We start from the raw sequence: 17,774 nt of genomic DNA on the forward strand, positions 1-17,774 counted from the left end.
CCAGGTGTGGTGGTACATGCCTGTAATCCTAGCTACTTGGGAGACTGAGGCAGGAGAATTGCTTGAGCCCAGGAGGCAGAGGTTGCAGTGTGCCGAGATTGTGCCACTGCACTCCAGCCTGGATGACAGAGCAAGCCTCTGTCTCAAAAAACAAACAAACAAACAAAAAAACCAAAAGAAACTGGCTTCCCATTATCCAGAATTGAATTTCCTGTTGAAACATTGAACTTACTTGTGACTCTGTCATTCTGGCATACTATCCTTTCAGAACCAAAAATCTGGATTCTCTGTCTTTTCAACTCCCCTGTCTATACTAGGGAGCTAAACACTCCTGAAGAAACCTTGATGACCATAAAAATCACTGTCACTATGCATGTGTGGTCTCAGGTCTCAACCAGAGCCTCAGAATCCCTCCACAGAACTTCAATATGTCCCAAATTCCTGCAACAAATCATTCTTGAGCGCTTACTCTGTGGCAGATAAGTGCCACACTCTTCTAGGTACAGTCTGGGGACACAGCAGTGAACTACAAAGACAAGCAGACCTGCCCTCTCCCATTTTCCACAGTGGCCATCTCATTTTGGTGCTGTTCTTTTTAAAGAAGCACTTGGCAACTTTCCCTCCCCCTCAGGGGAAGAAGAGGCCATCCAGCTTTTCCTCAGGGTCTCTCCACCCTGGGCCCTACCTACAAACTTACCTGATTCTGAGCCTGTTTTTACCTTCCATTCAAAGGAGGAGATACAGCTCTTCCTGTTGCAGCACACACCCCATCACTGCCCATCTTTTCATACACTCACTCCATTGAGTAGCCCTTTTTGCATTCGGTTTGAAGTTTCTTCTGGAGAACAGTGAACATATGTCAGTCTTTCCTGTCTAAAAATATATGTGTAGTGAGTGTGTGTAGGTGGGAGTATATCTCTTCATGGACTTTGCATCCTCAGTTTTCTCCTTCTGTTTACAAATAGATGTCTTGGAAAGATAGCTGCATGTGCGGTCCCTGTTCCCTCACTTTTCAGTCACTCCTCACGTCACTGCTATGCATTTCTAGCCCTAACACATCGCTAAAATTTCTCTGGCCAAACAGAGTATCTGACACAACCTCCTTGAAATATTGTTATCTCTCACTTCCATGGGATCTCCCTTTCCTAGAGTTTCTACTTCCATGTTTACTCCTCTGTCTCCTCTGCCAGCTCCTCCCTTCCTTAAATGCTTTTGTTACCTTGAATCCCTTGTCACTGAGTACATTCTTCCTGGGTGGTTGAATAAGCCCATTCACTATGACAGTTTCAGCCACCTTTCACCCCCCAGCCCCAGACTAACTACCCCGCAAACTCCAGATCATGGTCTGCAGCTTCCTTTTGAACATTTTCATTTGAGTATCCCCAGACTTAGCAAGGCTCACACTCAACATATTTTAAACCAAACTGTTTTTCCTCCTGGATTTCTTCCTTAGTAAATGGCTTCAGAAACCAGGGAGTCACGCTTGATTCTTCTCATCACTGCTTCATCCCAGGTCTTATCAACTCATGCTAATCCTACTTTCTTGATATTTCCTCAAAGTCATCCTGTCTGACCCCACTGGCACTATATTATCACTGCATGTCATTCCTGCTTCCTCATTTCTGACACGGAAAATTGAAGATGTTTTACCTGGTTTCTTTAGATCCAACAAAAATATGGAGCCACTGGCATCTCTAAAACTGTCTGCTTGCCTCTGTGTCTTTGCATAACTTCCCCACTGGCTGGAACAATCTTTGCTTTTATTTCATCTAACATATGCTTCTTCAACTCAGGAATCACCCTTACTTTCTCCTTCTACCCTATGCTCTCTCCTCTTCCCTTTCAGAGCTCCATCTTACAAATCTGAATTGGATATTGGATATTCCATCCATTTGTGCCTCCGTTTTTCATCTGTAAAATGAGGTTAATAATAGCATTTATCTCATACAATTATTCTAAGAGTTTAGTGAGTAAATATTTATAAACTACTTACAGCAGTGCCTGGCCTTTAGTAAGCACTATATAAAAGGTTGCTAAATAAAAATTTAAAAAATACAATAAAATATGGAAACACTATATACTGGTGATGAGAACAGCCTTTGGAATCACATAGATCTAAATTTGAATCCCAGACCTCCCCTTAGTAGCTTTGCACCTCAAGCCACTATATAAAGGTTTTGAACCTCAGGTTCCTCATCTATAAAATGAGCCACATGTTCACCTTATGAGATTGTCTGTCATGCAGAGTTAATGCCTGCGAGGCACTTACTATGTAACACTCCTTGATCATTATTTACTCCAGTTGGGCATGGTGGCTCATGCCTATACTCCTAGTAGCTCATGCCTGTAATCCCAGCACTTAGGGTGGCAGAGGCGAAAGGATAGCCTGAACCCAAGGAGTTGAAGACCTGCCTGGGCAATATAGTGAGAAGCTGTTCTCCACAAAGAGAAAAGAAAAAAAGGACAAAAAACAAAACAATTGAACTCATTACTTACTCTACCAGCACGATGTGTTTGTCCAAATCACAACAGTTACGGCACTGTATTGTAACTATATTTTTATTTACCTACATTTTACGTTCCTTGATCTTTGTCTCTGAAGTTTGGGCAGAATCTGACATGTAGTCAAATGCTCAATGAAGACTTGTTGAATGAACATTTAACCATGAAGGCATTGTCTCCAGGCTCCTATGCTGGTTAGGAATGAAGACTGTATTTATTCCATTTTTTTTCCACTTCCTATGCACTCACTGCTCTCAGAGAGTCTTTTGTGGCTAATTCCATGTGCCTCTAATGTCTTTAATGGACCAGAGTACACAGTTTACACTTTGACCGTTGGCCATTATTTATATGAAGCCTACTTTCCAGGCCCACATTCAGCATCTACGACAAGGCAGGCAAGGCCCTGTCTTTGTGGGGTTTCTGTACAGTATGGCTATTTGCTCCTGGGGCTTAGCCAACTTACAGTCAACTTGTATTCCGCATTAATTAACTTTCCATTTGGTTTTGAATATTGCATTAAACCCAGTAATGGTCCTGTTCAAGGCCAAGAAAATACCCTGTGCTGGATTTAACTATCTATTAGTTATAGAAAATAGATTATATCTTCCTAGAACTTCAGAGCTTGAAACAAACTTAGCATTTTCCCTTTCCTTGTATGTGTATCGACACCAAATGAAATGACCTGTTCAAGATACTCACTCAGCCAAGTAGTGACAGAGCCAAGACCAGAAAGCTGGTTTTAAGTTTCCAGCATCACAGTCCTTATACATATGCTAATACTTGGCTGTCTTTGCCACTTATGAAGATGGAAGGGTGATCATTAATTGAAATACCTTTGTTTGTGTGCCCCCACTATGTTGTGTCCCTGTTGCTAATAGCCTTATTTAAACCAAACAAACAGCTGTAACAACCACAGACACTTACAACCCTTTCTTTTTGTAGTTCTGGCATTAGCTTGCCCAAATGGTAATAGGAGGTAATGAGCTGTGACAGTAATAACTCAGTTGGGGAGTGACTCAGACGAAACACAGGGAATTGGGAAGCACGTCAGGAAGACGGTTTTAATTTTACCTTATTTTCCCCAATTTAAAGTAATAATACACTAGGCTACAAAATTTTTATTGCATAAGAAAACTAGGTTTATCTGTTTTCAGCAATTTTAGAGTATACTTGCAAACAACATGTTCATAGATCGTTTTTGGCTCTGGAATTGTTTGTACACTAAATTAAGGCGGAGGTATTTATACCTTATAATTTCAATGTCATGCTGTCCTATTCATCTGCGGCTTGCAATAGTGCCTTAAAATAATCAAATGGTATTAATAGATAACCTGGGTGGAGAGGGAGGAATGTGGAAAGAGTAACAATGCCATCATTGATTCACAAATTAATTCCATAAATAATAGGATTTACCTCCTGTGCACTGCTTTGAAACGTGCTTTGGTGTCTCATTTCGCTGTAACATTTCACTCTACTTGCTTCGCTTCATCTTGCCTGGCCTGTCTGTTAGACCGCTGTGCTTCTTTGGTTGGGGCCTGTCTCTTCTGTCAGGGCTGGGGAGTGCATCCTGGGTCTTCTCAGGCGAGGCTCCTCCTGCCTGTGTGAGGTCTGCACCTCCTGCTAGGGATGCTGCCCTTGCCTCCAGGGGTCCTACAGGAACAGTCACTGTTGGGGACCTCTCAGCCCTTTGGATTGCAAAAGTGCCCTTTGGACTCTTGCTGAGCCCTGGCTGGTCAAGTGCCTGGAGAATTGTTGTGTATGATCCCAGTCCTGTGAATATTGTCAGTATCAGTCAGCCTTCTTTTAGTGTGTTTGTTTCCTCCCATGCTGCCATAAAGACCTTATGTCCTAGGTGACCTGGCCAACCCTGTGCATCTCTGCAGTAGGCTAATATCAGTGACTGAAAACACTGGATGTGACCAAGGTGTTATTTTACTCATCATCATCATCATCATCATCATCATCATCATCATCTTTTACAGAATCACCCAGTGGGTACATTATGGTTTAAGTTTTGTTAGCAAGACAAAACTGATTTATTTTCATTTGTTTCTTGCACAATGTATAAGCCAAGGACAAATGAAAAGAGATGAAGCTGAAATGTGAATTGTGAAATAAACACAGTTGGGAAAATAAAATTAGAAAATATATTAAGCATTTGGGAGAGATTTTTTGGATTATTTTTACCCCAATATGAATTTTCATTAAAACTAGAGGATTTACTTGCATGTATTTTTGTCCTAGCCATAAATGGTATTGTTACCAACTTGAGTGAACTGTTGCACATTGATCCTTTCTGGGAAAATGTGTTTAAGATCTAAAGTAGATTTTATTATCCAGAAATTATATTCAACTTTGTTATTATTTAAACTTCTTATATTAGAAATATTTCAACTGGCCAACTGAAAATAGCCAGCACTGAATAGGTTCAAGTAAAGTATAGTTTTACTGTTTTTGCTTTCTAGCTTCTGGAGAAAATAAATAGATAATAATTGAAATATGGAAAAAATAGGTTATTATTTTTAAATCTTCTGCTGTAGCCAAACACAAGGTTACTAATTCTCTCTGGGCAGACTTATGCTTCACTCCTCTGCAAATTCTGTTTCTTAGAGTTGCCTTCTTGGTTCATTCTTTCAAGTGTTTGGGCTGTGGTCAGAGCCTTTTACAAACCTCCTTAGGTTAAAATAGAATGGCCCGATGTCCGTGTGGTAATCAGAGTAAATGGAACATAGGTAGGTGGAGAGGTGTGGTTTTCCTAGAATAAATATTTTGCTATCATCTTCACTGCTGTCACAGTAATAATATTTAGTAAGCACTTGCATGTTAAATCCTTTATTAAGTACTTAATGTGCATTATCTCTTTTAATCTTCATCATAACCCTATGAGGACAGTAATGTTATTACCAGCTATTAAAGCTTGTGATCTTAAAATGTAGAGATTCAGTAAGTGAATGTAAATATTATTTGCACCATTGATATTTTCTAGCCTTTCTTTCCCTCCTTTCTGCCCAAAAACTGACTTTCTGGGTAAAAAATTTTAAATAAGCACTTCAAATAACTAAACTTTTACCCCTCTTCAGATTTCTGTGTTAAGCTTCTAAAAATCAAAATATTTTCTGAGATCTATCTATCTATCTAGTGTGCGTGTGTGTGTGTGTGTGTGTGTGTGTGTATATATATATATATGTATATATATATTTCCTGGAATTTGTTTTGTTTTGCTTTTGGTATAGAGTCTCACCCTGACACCCAGGCTGGAGTGCAGTGGCATGATTATGGCTCACTATAGCCTCGAACTTCTGGGGCTCAGGTGATCTTCCCAGCTTAGCACCCCCACCCCCCAACCCCCTCCCCAAAATAGCTGGGACTACAGATACTCACCACCATACTCAGCTAATTTTTTTTTTTTTTGGTAGAAACAGAGTTTTGTCATGTTGCCCAGGGTAGTCAAACTCCTGGGCTCAAGGGATCCGCCCACCTTGGGATTCTGCCTGCCTCGGGATTCCAGGAATGAACTACCGCACCCCAGCCTAACTTCCTAGACTTTGTAAAATGCATCTCTTTAGAAGGGACTACTTGACCAGTGCTAGAGTTAAGTCATGACCAACAATTACTGGATTCGATGTCTCTGAGAATTTGGAATATTTAATGAATCAACCACAGATCAGGCAACGGGGTAAACAAATAGAAGGAAAAAATCTATGCTATCCACTCGCTGTCATTTAAAATATAAAAGCAACTCCCATAGGATGGAGATGGATTCTAGGATTTGCACCTGTAGTAGGAAACTTACTGAGGAGTCACTTTGTGGGGTGTGGGAGGGCAGTGCTGTTTTTTTTTTTTTTTCCTAGGTTCTTTTGACTTTGTTGAGAGGAAAGATAATAGTAAAGATTATTGTTCAGTTTCCCAAAGTATGGTGTTCTTTGTCCTGCAGTGGAAAATGTAGCTTTTCTCTAACTTTCTTTTTACCTCCTGACCCATCTCACTTTGTTCCCCACTAGGAAAATGTTGACTGGATTCTGGCTAAGATGTGTGGCCTCTTGGGAGAGTCTTGTGCCAGAGTGTTCTGTGTAGGAGGCTCACTTTAGGCCAATTTATTCAGGCAGCAGGTCAGGCTAGGGCTGTTGGCCAGAAGTGCTGTGCGTCCTCTGTCTTGGAGACATGGAGCTACTTGGAGCTGAGCTACCGTGTGGTATTAGTAAACATTTCCCGCCCCCACACACACTTGAGGAGCAGAACTCCCCAGAGATGTCTGTGTCTGGTCCCTCACAGCTGGGTTTTCACAGAGGCTAGATGCTCACTTAGCCATCTCGGCTGTGATTCAGGATAACCACAGCCTGCTTCTAGCTTGCTTTTTGATTTTCCTATTGGGAAAGAACAGTCGCAGTAAAGCAGTATCTAGGAAGAGGAAAGCCTTCACCCAGTCAGACTTCTGCACAGAGTCCTGTTATACCGCCACTGGGCAGGTGATAGTCATAGCAGCTAAAGAATGGGGAACAACTGGGGGTGCTCTGTGGCGTTGATGTTAAAGCTACAGAGTCAGGTTTGACCTCAAAGCAATTTCCTAAATTACTAAATACACATAACTCTTATTGTTCATGCTTTAATCCATGGTCTTTGGCATATTATTGGCCTGTTAAATGCTAATAAACCTTTGTTTCTCAGCATGTAGTTTACATGATGGGGACTTGATTAAGAAAGTACTTTCAAGCATCTTATTTCATAGGAAACTTTATTAGAGATAAGATAAGACCCATTCAAATATGCATTCTCTTAAAAATGGGTTGTGAGTTATTCTCAGAATTCTCTGCTGTCTGTCCTTTCCTGTACTCCACTTTAGCTGTTTGGTATCTCTGTTCCAAGAAATTCAGAGCACCTGCCATACCACATCTTAAAAGGAGGAAATGAAAGAGATAAAAGAGGCTCGTTTAGAGGAGAGCTGAGTTTATTGTGTAAATAGTTTTCTGATGGCTCAATCAGGGTTCCTTTCACTTTAATAAACTGCATTCCTCATATTCCCTAGTGTAATTTGGCCACATACTGATCAGGTATCCGTATCAATTGGGATAATTTCATTATAAACTTGTTTTTACAAAGCTAATCTTCACTCTCATTTTAAGCAGCACAGAGTTCCTGGGATCAGTCACAGACATTTTCACCAGACTTCTAAGATGCTGTTTAATTCAGTTCCAATTGTTACTTTAATGCTGTTGAGATGCTAGAAGCTCTCCACGTAATAGGCCAGCTGCCTAAGCGTAACACTGGTGACCTTTCGTGGGACTCAAAGATTTTGTTTGGGATTGTGTCTTCAGTAATTCATAACAGGTTTTGTTGCTTTTTAAATCAAACATAGTAAAGATTTCCTTTTATGCTCTCCTTTTAGCTACTTGGCTTCTGGAGTGTTACTCTGTTTTCCTAAATTTACAGTAGCTGCCAGTCTTGTGCTGAGTTCTCCTCCAAGTACACTGAATTGTGCAATTCTTGCTTGGCCCAGTTTTGGACAGGCATCTTTCCCAGAACCCAGTGGTCTTCTCAGAGGTTAAACAGTTTTGGCAAAAACTGTAAATAATGACTGAATAAAACCATAAAAACTGAAATCTTAAGAACAGGGGAAAAAGATGATTCCTGACTGCAAGCCACATGGATGCAGAGGACCCATTTTTTAAAAAAAAGTTTGTTTCTCTATTCAAGCCTTCTTAAGTTTGATCATTCTTATGATCTTCTCTTTGCCTCAAATAAAACCACCATTATCGTGCCTTTTATGACTCTTGATTCCTGTTGGCAGTGGTAGGAATAGGAACTATTAACTACTGTTTCTTCTTAGTTTATTTTAACCTTTTCATTACCCTGAGTCACAGTCAAACTATGACTTAGAAATAGAAGGTTACAAATAGAAGGGTTTTATAAAAAGACCCACCAAAAAAAAAATTCATTTTTGACAAGGAATAACAATCAGATCATTTAAAGATCTGGTAGAATTTAAGGAAGCTTTCTTGGCTAATTTTTTGTTGTAATTTCTAGATATTTCTCTATTTAAAAAAATACAGAATATGAATGTGTTTCTGGTAGATACTTCTGTAGATACATGTTGTTTAATAGCTCTATGATCTTGTAAATGCATTTTGGTTTGTGGCTTCTCTAGATGCCTGTTAATAGATTTGGTTTTTCAGAGTAACCCAAAGTGCTTTTCTAGTAAATTATAGAGGACTTTGTTTTAAAACAATGTCTCCATTTTGTAAGTTTTAATATTTACATAAATAGCTCCTGCATATGGAGCTCTTGATCATGTAACTGCAGTCCTTAACGTTTATGTTTTAAATTTATAGATTTGTTTCTTTTGATTGAGACATCATCTCCTTCCACACTGCCTTCTCTCTTATGTCTATTTTAACAATGCAACTGGCAGTTTATTAATTCTTCAACTTAGTGATGACTTGTTCTTACATATTGAAGGGTAACATTTATTTTCAACTTTTTATTAAAATGAAAATTCAGAATAATTTTTTAAAAAGAAAAGGAACACAAACCAAGGCTAAAAACAGATAGATGAACAAAACAAATCAGCAGAAAGTTTTGGATTTGTAACTGACCTTCCTCCAAGGAACATCAACCCAGTGTTAGAAGTGACCCACTCCTGTAGCAGCAGCATAGCTTGCTGACTGAGAGCATGGTCTCAGGAGGTTAACTGCCTGGGTCCTGATCCTGTTTCTGCTACTCACTCCCTCTATGACCTTGGGAAAATTTCCTAAATTTTCTGTGAATGAGTCTCTGCATTGGTAAAATAGGCATAATACCGGTATGACTTCTTAGGAGTATTATTAGAATAAAATTAATCAATATTTATAAAGACCTTACAAGAGAGTTTAGTACAAAGTAAGTTTCTAATTTTTTTCAAAAATGAAAAATTGATGAAAACGTCTCTACTTTTAAGATAATATGTTTCTCAATTTTGAAAACAGCAAATAAATACTTTTCCTGCATTGAAGCTAGAGCTCCCATTCTAGTAAAGCAACCACTTACACCAATTAGATATAGAAAACAGGTTTTGTTGAAGAAGATAAGTTAGCAAAGGAGTGTTTGATCTATTTAGACCTAAGAACTTAAAAATAATTCTTTGTCTACTAAAAATAAAATGATATTTTAACAGGCAAATTAATTTGTAAATCTTGTTTACTAAAGTAGGAGTTATGAGAGATTCATTTCTTGGCTTAAGGCTTTTAAAATCTTAATGACATGTGTCATTGTAGTCTAAGATCTGGAAGAAATATTAATTCTCAAATGAATATATCCTATGGGAGGCAACTAGTGGTTTAGTTTGGAATGTCACTCCCATCTCTCTTCATCCTCAGGGCTATTGATCTCACACCAATCACATCCAATCTCTCTCTCCTAATTGCTTATTGGTTTCTTCCGCCTTTCTGTCATCGGCATAGCTGAGTTCCTTGGTTTGAATCAGACACTAAAACTTTTTTATTTCATTCTGCTATCAAATCTTATTAACACCTCTTCTTCTTTTTGCTGACTAATTATCAGATTTTTCTATCTGTCACTTAACTTCCTCAGCCATGTAATCCCATATCCAGTGTTATCAAACAAGATTTAATTTGGCTTTCCCTTCCTCACCTTAAACTCTCTGAGTTCAAAAGTTAACTTATCTCCCTTCTGTTAGTTTATTTTAATTAAGACAAGTCACATTCTGAGAGAAGGCAATCATTTAACAAAGGACCAGTATCTCGAATATCTGAAAAACCTTTACAAATTAATAAGAAAAAGGAGGCAACCCAATATAAAAGTTAGGGAAAAACATGAACATGCTGAACACTCCCTTCAAAGAAGAGAAAACATGAATGGCCAATGAACATGAAAAAATGTCCAAACCTATAAGGAAACAAGGAAAGGCAAAATAAAACCACCATGAGATGCCATTTCACACACAACTTGCACATGTTAAATTGTGACAGTTTCAAAGATTGGTGAGAATGTGGAGTAATGAGCACTCTCATACTTGGTTTGTGGGAGTAAATTTTGGAGCAACAATCTTGGGAACAAATTTGGCATTATCTAATAAGATTAAAGATGAGCAAGCCTGTGACCCAACCATCCTACTGCTGGTTACTTAGCATGTATGTTAGGAGACTTGGATAAGATTGTTTCAAACTGCAATGTCAAGAACAGTGACGTTAGGAGCACCAAAAACACTGGTGATGACCAAAATATCCATAAATAGTAGAATGAGGCTGGGCACAATGGCTCAGACCCGTAATCCCAGCACTTCAGGAGGCCAAGGCAGGTGGGTCACCTGAGGTCAGGAGTCCGAGACCAGCTTGTCCAACATGGTAAAACCTCATCTCTACTAAAAATACAAAAAATTAACCAGGCATGGTGGCCAGCACCTGTAGTCCCAGCTACTGGGGAGGCTGAGGCAGGAAAATCGCTTGAACCCAGGAGGCGGAGGTTGCAATGAGCCAAGATCGCGCCACTGCACTCCAGCCTGGGTGACAGAGTAAGACTCTGTCTCAAAAAATAAAAATAAAAAATAGTAGAATGGATAAATCAATCATTGTATGTTAATTCAATGGAATACTAAGCACCTGGAAAATGAGTGAACTACAGCTACACGAATCAACCTAGATAAATCTCAAATACAGGATGTTGAGCTGAAGATGCTACTCACAGCAATTTGTGGAGTATAGTTTCCATTCTGATATATTTTTTAGGGGTGTGTACACATGTACTGCTGTGAAAAATACAATAAAAAACAAGGGAAAGATCATTTAATATTTAATACTTAAGACAGTGGTTACTTCTATGGAGAGGAAGATGGATTCAGGAAAGGACCAAAGGAGGCTTCAAAAATATTGTAACCGTCTATTTCTAAGGCTGGACGAGACATTCTTTCCCCTTTAAAATGGATAGATCCATTATATATAGTTCTATGTCTGATAAATTTTACGACTAGTATATAAATAATTTACATAATCAATAACTACTCTTAGGCTTTTAAAAATATTCAGTTAAAGGTTCTTCAATGTCAAGTGGGTTTTTGTAGAGTCCCTCTCTCAATCTTGATATTTAAGCATTGCATAGTGGAATAGAAAGTTAAGGTTTCAGTGAGGTATTGTTGGAATTATATAATATGGATATTCACTTGAAGGTACATTGAATAAAACTGGCTTGCTGCCAGTTAAACACTATCTTCTAAGTAATAATGAAGCTAGCTGTTTATAACATTACAAATATTTTACAAATCATGACGATAATGTAATTCTGGAAAAACTCAACTGAATAGAGTCATATAAGACAGATGCTGAGAAGAAAGTATGGAAACAGTGTTGATAGAGGGAAACCACGGACACTGTCTAGAAATCCAGAACGTTGTAAGGTCATGGGCCTTTATTCATGTAGGTGGATTTTAGAGATCCCCTGAAATGATTGGTTACTACCAGAAATCAATATTAGGGGAATACGGAGAGACCTGAAAACTCTCACAACTCTGTTTTTGTTTTTGTTTTTCCAATCGCTGCATGGACCATCATATGTAAAAGTGGGCTTGGCACTAAAAAGAAAGGAAAGAACAGTGTGTCCTTCTACAAACACAACTCTGGAATTTCCCTTTTGAGTACTCTCTGACCCTTCCTCCTTTTCACCATCTGCCAGGTGGAGTGTATGACTTTGTGTTTCCACATTTTCTCCTTTCATCCTCTGAATTCTCTACAAAGTTAGAGACTGCAGAGAAACAGAGGGGTGTTCAAGGAGTTAGGGAGTTTAGGATGGGATGCTTAGGGATAGGCCTGTAGAGTTAAGAGACTGCTGTAGGTACCCTGGTGTTTGTTTTTCTTTACCTGAAGCATCTGTAGCCAAGGAATTTATAGTAGAGGGATTCTGTCAATTCACATCTACTTGCAGTTATATGGCATTCTATAGAGAAGCGCATGATTTTTTATTATAGCGTGGCTGCCAAGCAACAAGTTGGTTTTCTTTCCTACATCTTTGGTTTTCACAGTTTGCTGACACTCCATCGAGGTCACTTAATTTTAATGCCAAATACAGAAACACAAAGGACATGTGACAATGGGAAGAGGGTGGGGTTGTTGTGTCTTATCGCTATTGTAGGTTGTGGAATCTTCTTATTAAAACTTACATTATACAAAATACAAAAACAAAAAAACAAGGAACCCACACAAAACAACCCAGAATTAATTCTGGTAAAAATTCACAACTATTTCTGATATGAGGCAAATGTCTTATAACATTGGTTTTAAATGATGTTATTACATGTGTTAAAGTTATCTAGAAATAGAAATTTCCTTCCATTACTCCTCTCACTTGCCCCAGAATTATAAAGGAATGGACATTAGAACATTAGAATCTGAATTTATTAAATTATAATTTGTTTGATTTCTCAACTTTTTAAATCAGTTTTTGAAGTTTAATGAACATTGTTGTTTAGAGAGGCATTACATTATTAGAGATGTGTCAGGAGATAACAGAGATGTTAAAGTTCTTTGCCACCAAAGGAAGTGGGAAAGCAATGTTACTGTGTCATTATTCACATTTGCTAAGGTACAAATTCCTTTGTTAGAAGTAGGCAGAAGAACCGTTCTAGAAACGATAGTTGGACCCAACCAGAGAGTCTCACTGTTTTTATTTAATATTTGCAAAATAAAAAGCCTAAAACCATGAAATTGAATCATTTGTATTGGAAAGTGAAGTCTTAATGGATTCTGGTTTAACTATTGAATTAATTTTTCAATAATACATAAAATATTTCTTATTTAAGTTTGTTCTTTTCCAATTTTAGAGCAGGTGGGTGGAGCAATTGAAGGAAATTTCTATTTCTGAAGGACTTTAATAACTATAATGCAGTTGTTTTAGCCCAGTGTTATAAAGAGCAATAGGATATAGAAAGATGAGTAAGAAGGATAGAGAAATGGTATCTAGGACCAAGGGTCATTGCACAGTTTGTGAGAGTAATAATCTAATACATGTGAACACATGTGCGTACACACAATACTTTTTTTTTTTTCGAACTAAGTATCTACTTCTAAAGATCACTCATCTAGAGTTTAACTTAAGCTCCTTTTTGAGCTTCCAGCTCACAAAGCAAACTTCATTTGGGTTGTGGATTACTTAACTATTTTGCTCAATTCTTATTGAGTCAATTGATAACACGTATTTTGTGTTCCTCCTTTTTCTCACTATATGGTCTCCTCATCACTGAAAATGAAGATTGTTGTGTCCACTGTATCCTGGCTTGCTTGTTCTGCGAATTCCTGACCCTTTGCAATATTGTCCTGGGACAAGCGTCATGTGGCATCTGCACCTCAGAAGCCTGCTGCTGTTGCTGTGGTGACGAGATGGGGGATGACTGTAACTGCCCTTGTGATATGGACTGTGGCATCATGGATGCCTGTTGTGAATCATCAGACTGCTTGGAAATCTGTATGGAATGCTGTGGAATTTGTTTTCCTTCATAAATATTTATCTTTTGTTTGTGTTAAAACTGGAGAGTGTTTAAAAATTTCCTTTTGGGGGGAAGAAAAGCACATTGTAAGATTCTCATGAAACAACATGGAATTTGCACTGTTAACTCATTATTGTAAGTAATCTCTGAAAGCCTTTTTACTTTAACCAAATCTACATGGTTTAATATGTGAAATTTTAACTACTTTAACTAGTTTTATAAATTTCTTAATATGTTACAATAACTTAGGGACATTTTGACACCCCCCTTCCCAAATGTTAAATGCCTTCTCCTTTTTACCGGTATTTCTGTTTCTTCTAACCGTTCTCAGGAGCACTTTGCTCCAAATATATTATTTTTCAGTGTGTATTTAAACGAGGCAGTTTATTTTGATATGTATCTATTCATGATTGAAAGGAAGCAGTCTTGGCCAGGCACGGTGGCTTACACCTGTAACCCTGGCATTTTGGGAGGCCAAGGTGGGCAGATTGCCTGAGCTCAGGAGTTCGAGACCAGCTAGGGCAACATGGTGAAACCCCATCTCTACTAAAATACAAAAAGTTAGCTGGGCTTGGCGGTGTGCGCCTGTAGTCCCAGCTACTCAGGAGGCTGAGGCAGGAGAATTGCTTGAACCCGAGAGGCGGAAGTTGCAGTGAGCCGAGATTGTGCCACTGAACTCCAACCTGCACTCCAGCCTGGGCAACAGAGCGAGACTCCATCTCTAAATAAATAAATAAATAAATACATAAATAAATAAACCAGTCTTTATTTTAAAAGAAACTTTAGGAAACAAGCCCACATAATAGTTGGGAACCAGTGTTGATCTCTCTCCCTTACCTTCTCCACTTGTTCAACAGACTCTGAATGCCTACTGTGTGGACTCTCTTCCTCAGACTGTGGGGACAGATACAATTCCACTCCTGTCCACAGGAACATGAGATTTAGCAGACTAAGGAGATCTGTAAAGAATGAACCATACCACAAGGCATACTGAAGTGAGGATTATAAGAGAAATAAACTCAAAATGCTGTCGGAATATGCAGAGAATTGCTACCAGAATATTCAGTAAGGCTTCAGGGAGAATGTGGCATTTGAGGACTCTCTTAGAATGAGTGATTCATCTGCTATTTAAATGAATTATTTAGATTTTTGACAAAGATTTAGGTGGACACCCTAAACTGTGTGTGCCTTTAACCAGTTAAAAGAACAGTGCCTTCAGCATACTTTTTTATTAGTTGTAGGAATACAGCTTTTTGAAAAAGCTATAAAGTTTAAATTAACTAAAAATATGCATTTTCTTACACATAATTTAAATGTTATCATACTTTTTTGATGAAAACATAATGCCTTAGTAAAATAGCTCTATTTAATAAAGAAGATTGAGTACTCTGACACATTTCATTTAAATTAGGAAATTTTTAATATTAAAATCCCAGTGTTCTGAGTTATTGAAAGGCTTTCTTTTATTTTGAGAGCTTTAGGTCTTTTTGGGATGAGAACATTTTAGTTGTTTAGTTTGTTTCTTAAGCAGTGCTATTTTTTGTAAACACAGATAAATGGAAACCATTCTTTTCAATGCAGAAGAAATCTAGATATCCACTACTGTGACCAAATTTCTGTATTACGATTTTATGTTAAATTAAACTAATATGGCAGGTTATAATGATCCTTAAGTGTAAAGAAATCAGTCAATTACAACAGTAATTATATAGTTATTGAGACCTATAGTGTGTGGCTTAGATGAAAGGGAGAGTAAATTTTCATACCATGCTCTCTCCTACTCAGTTTGATCTCTCTAAAATTGTAGTTTGGTTTGATTTAATGTAATTCTTAGTAGAAATTTTGAAAGTATGCTTTGGGATTAATAATTATTTTTAATTTTTCTGGCTGAATATCAAATTGATAGTAACAACAGAAGCATAATTTTAGGAAGGCTTTCGCAAACCTAGCCTTTTAAGAGAGGTTTTTAACCTGAAGCATGAGAATATATCACCTGTGGTTTTTCCTTTGAGATGAAACCTAGTTTCTAGTTATATCATTACTTAAAGGGCTTAAAAAGAAAAACTTAGCAAACTTTTGAATCTTTCTTTTATTGCTATTTACACATACATACACACATACAAAACCTTTAAATTTTGGGATCTGAATATAATTCTGGTAAACAGCTGCCTTCATTTTTCTCCTCTAAAGAACTTAATTCATTTGTTACATAAAATATAAGGAAATCTTTGTACTATTTTACAGTAACCACAATCTAAATATTTACATATACCCAAAATTAACTTATGCTCATATATTAGGATGTGAGAATATCATCTGTTTATGGACACATGAAACCTCCTAATGACCTGGAATTGTTAGAATATTTGACTTTTTATATGCAAAGTTTTTCAACCAAGTGGTTTGTCTAATATTTAAACATGTACTGGCACAATTTGTGATGAAAATATTAGCACATTTGAAATAATGTTTCTCCATAACAGAGAATGTTAATGGATACCAGAATTTTATTTTTGTATTTATGTTCATAGTACTTTTCCTCTTGTCTACTCCAGACAGTTATTCCATAAAGCATTTGTATAATTAAAAGGAAAACAGAAAAAGGAAAAGTAGGCAAATGTGAAACTAGTTTCAATATATCTTATGATTTCTTAATGTAAAATGTTTTGTTGAAGTATATGGCTATCATGACTAAGTGCTAGAATTTATAGTTATAGGCGGTGTCCTTTTAAATGTGGAAAGGCTTTTAAAATATTTTAAAACTGGACCTGTATTATCCTGAATACACTATTTTGAAAATTTTTAAAAATGACTTCTTTATTTTGCTTTACCGTATGTTTATATCTAATTGACATATTGACTAATATTTGAAAGAATTCAACCATAAGTTAAAATCTGGAGGTTATCTTTATCATGTTTCATCCCTGTCTGAAGATTTCCTAGTCTTCTTATGTAAATCACATGACTCATGTCCGTAAATGAACTATGAAAGATATCGATCAGTTTATGATCATTGACATGTGATTTCAAAACACAGTGTTCTTTTAAAAATCTATAATATGTCAAAATACAAGTTTTTTTTTACATCGTTTTAGTAAGTTAATTTCATTTATTTACTTTGGAGCTATATTTCCACTTAGAAAAACTAAGGTAATTTTACAATATATGCTGAGATTAAAAACCAAGGTAAAAACGATCAAACATATATGAAATTGAGTCTTAGATTTAATGAATTTCACTCGAAAATAAATGATCAGAAGAATTTTCATCTAAGGCATAGAGTGGCGAAATTTTTGTAAATGCTCGCAGTTAGCATCTAACTAAAATACAGTATGACTTTATTTAGGAGAAGGCTTTTTATTTAGAAAATTATTTTTTCATTTTTACAGTGTATCAACTGTATCCATTTTCCTCACCTGGATAGTCAATGTTATCTGAGCAGTTCAAGGAGTAACCAAGGCAACCTTATGTAATAACTTTCCATTCTTTATCCATACAAACTCTTTCAGTGCCCTAGATTCTAATGTTATAAACGTCAAACATCACTGCCCAACATAAATAAGACTCGAGACTTATTAACATAAATAAGTATCTTGCCTTCTTGAATGCTAGTTAAATGCTTAGATTTACCTAACTGCCTAATGAATCAGGTTATTTGTTAATAAGATTATTTTTCAAATTATTTAAGACCTTTATGCCCCTTCCAATTACTTGTGATTTGTAGGCCTGTAGGATTGTTGCATCTAATCTGACTGGCAACAGAAAATGTCATCAAATACTATAATATCCATTTTGTTTTCTTTTGCAC

At 37.1% G+C, this 17,774-nt stretch overlaps 1 protein-coding gene across 2 annotated transcripts in view; it reads left to right on the plus strand.

Annotated features, from left to right (window-relative positions):
• MDFIC (MyoD family inhibitor domain containing) overlaps positions 1-16,775 on the plus strand; it is a 97,520-nt gene extending 80,745 nt beyond the window's left edge. For both annotated transcript variants that reach the window (XM_063606355.1, XM_055115329.2), the window contains exon 5: positions 13,732-16,775. In XM_063606355.1, the coding sequence (XP_063462425.1) occupies positions 13,732-13,979 (248 nt within the window). In that variant the 3' untranslated portion in view covers positions 13,980-16,775. The remainder of the gene's footprint in view (positions 1-13,731) is intronic.
• The last annotated feature ends 999 nt before the right edge of the window (positions 16,776-17,774 follow it).

The sequence above is a fragment of the Pan paniscus genome, chromosome 6, assembly GCF_029289425.2.
Source record: "Pan paniscus chromosome 6, NHGRI_mPanPan1-v2.0_pri, whole genome shotgun sequence".
NCBI classification, from domain to species: Eukaryota; Metazoa; Chordata; class Mammalia; order Primates; family Hominidae; genus Pan; species Pan paniscus.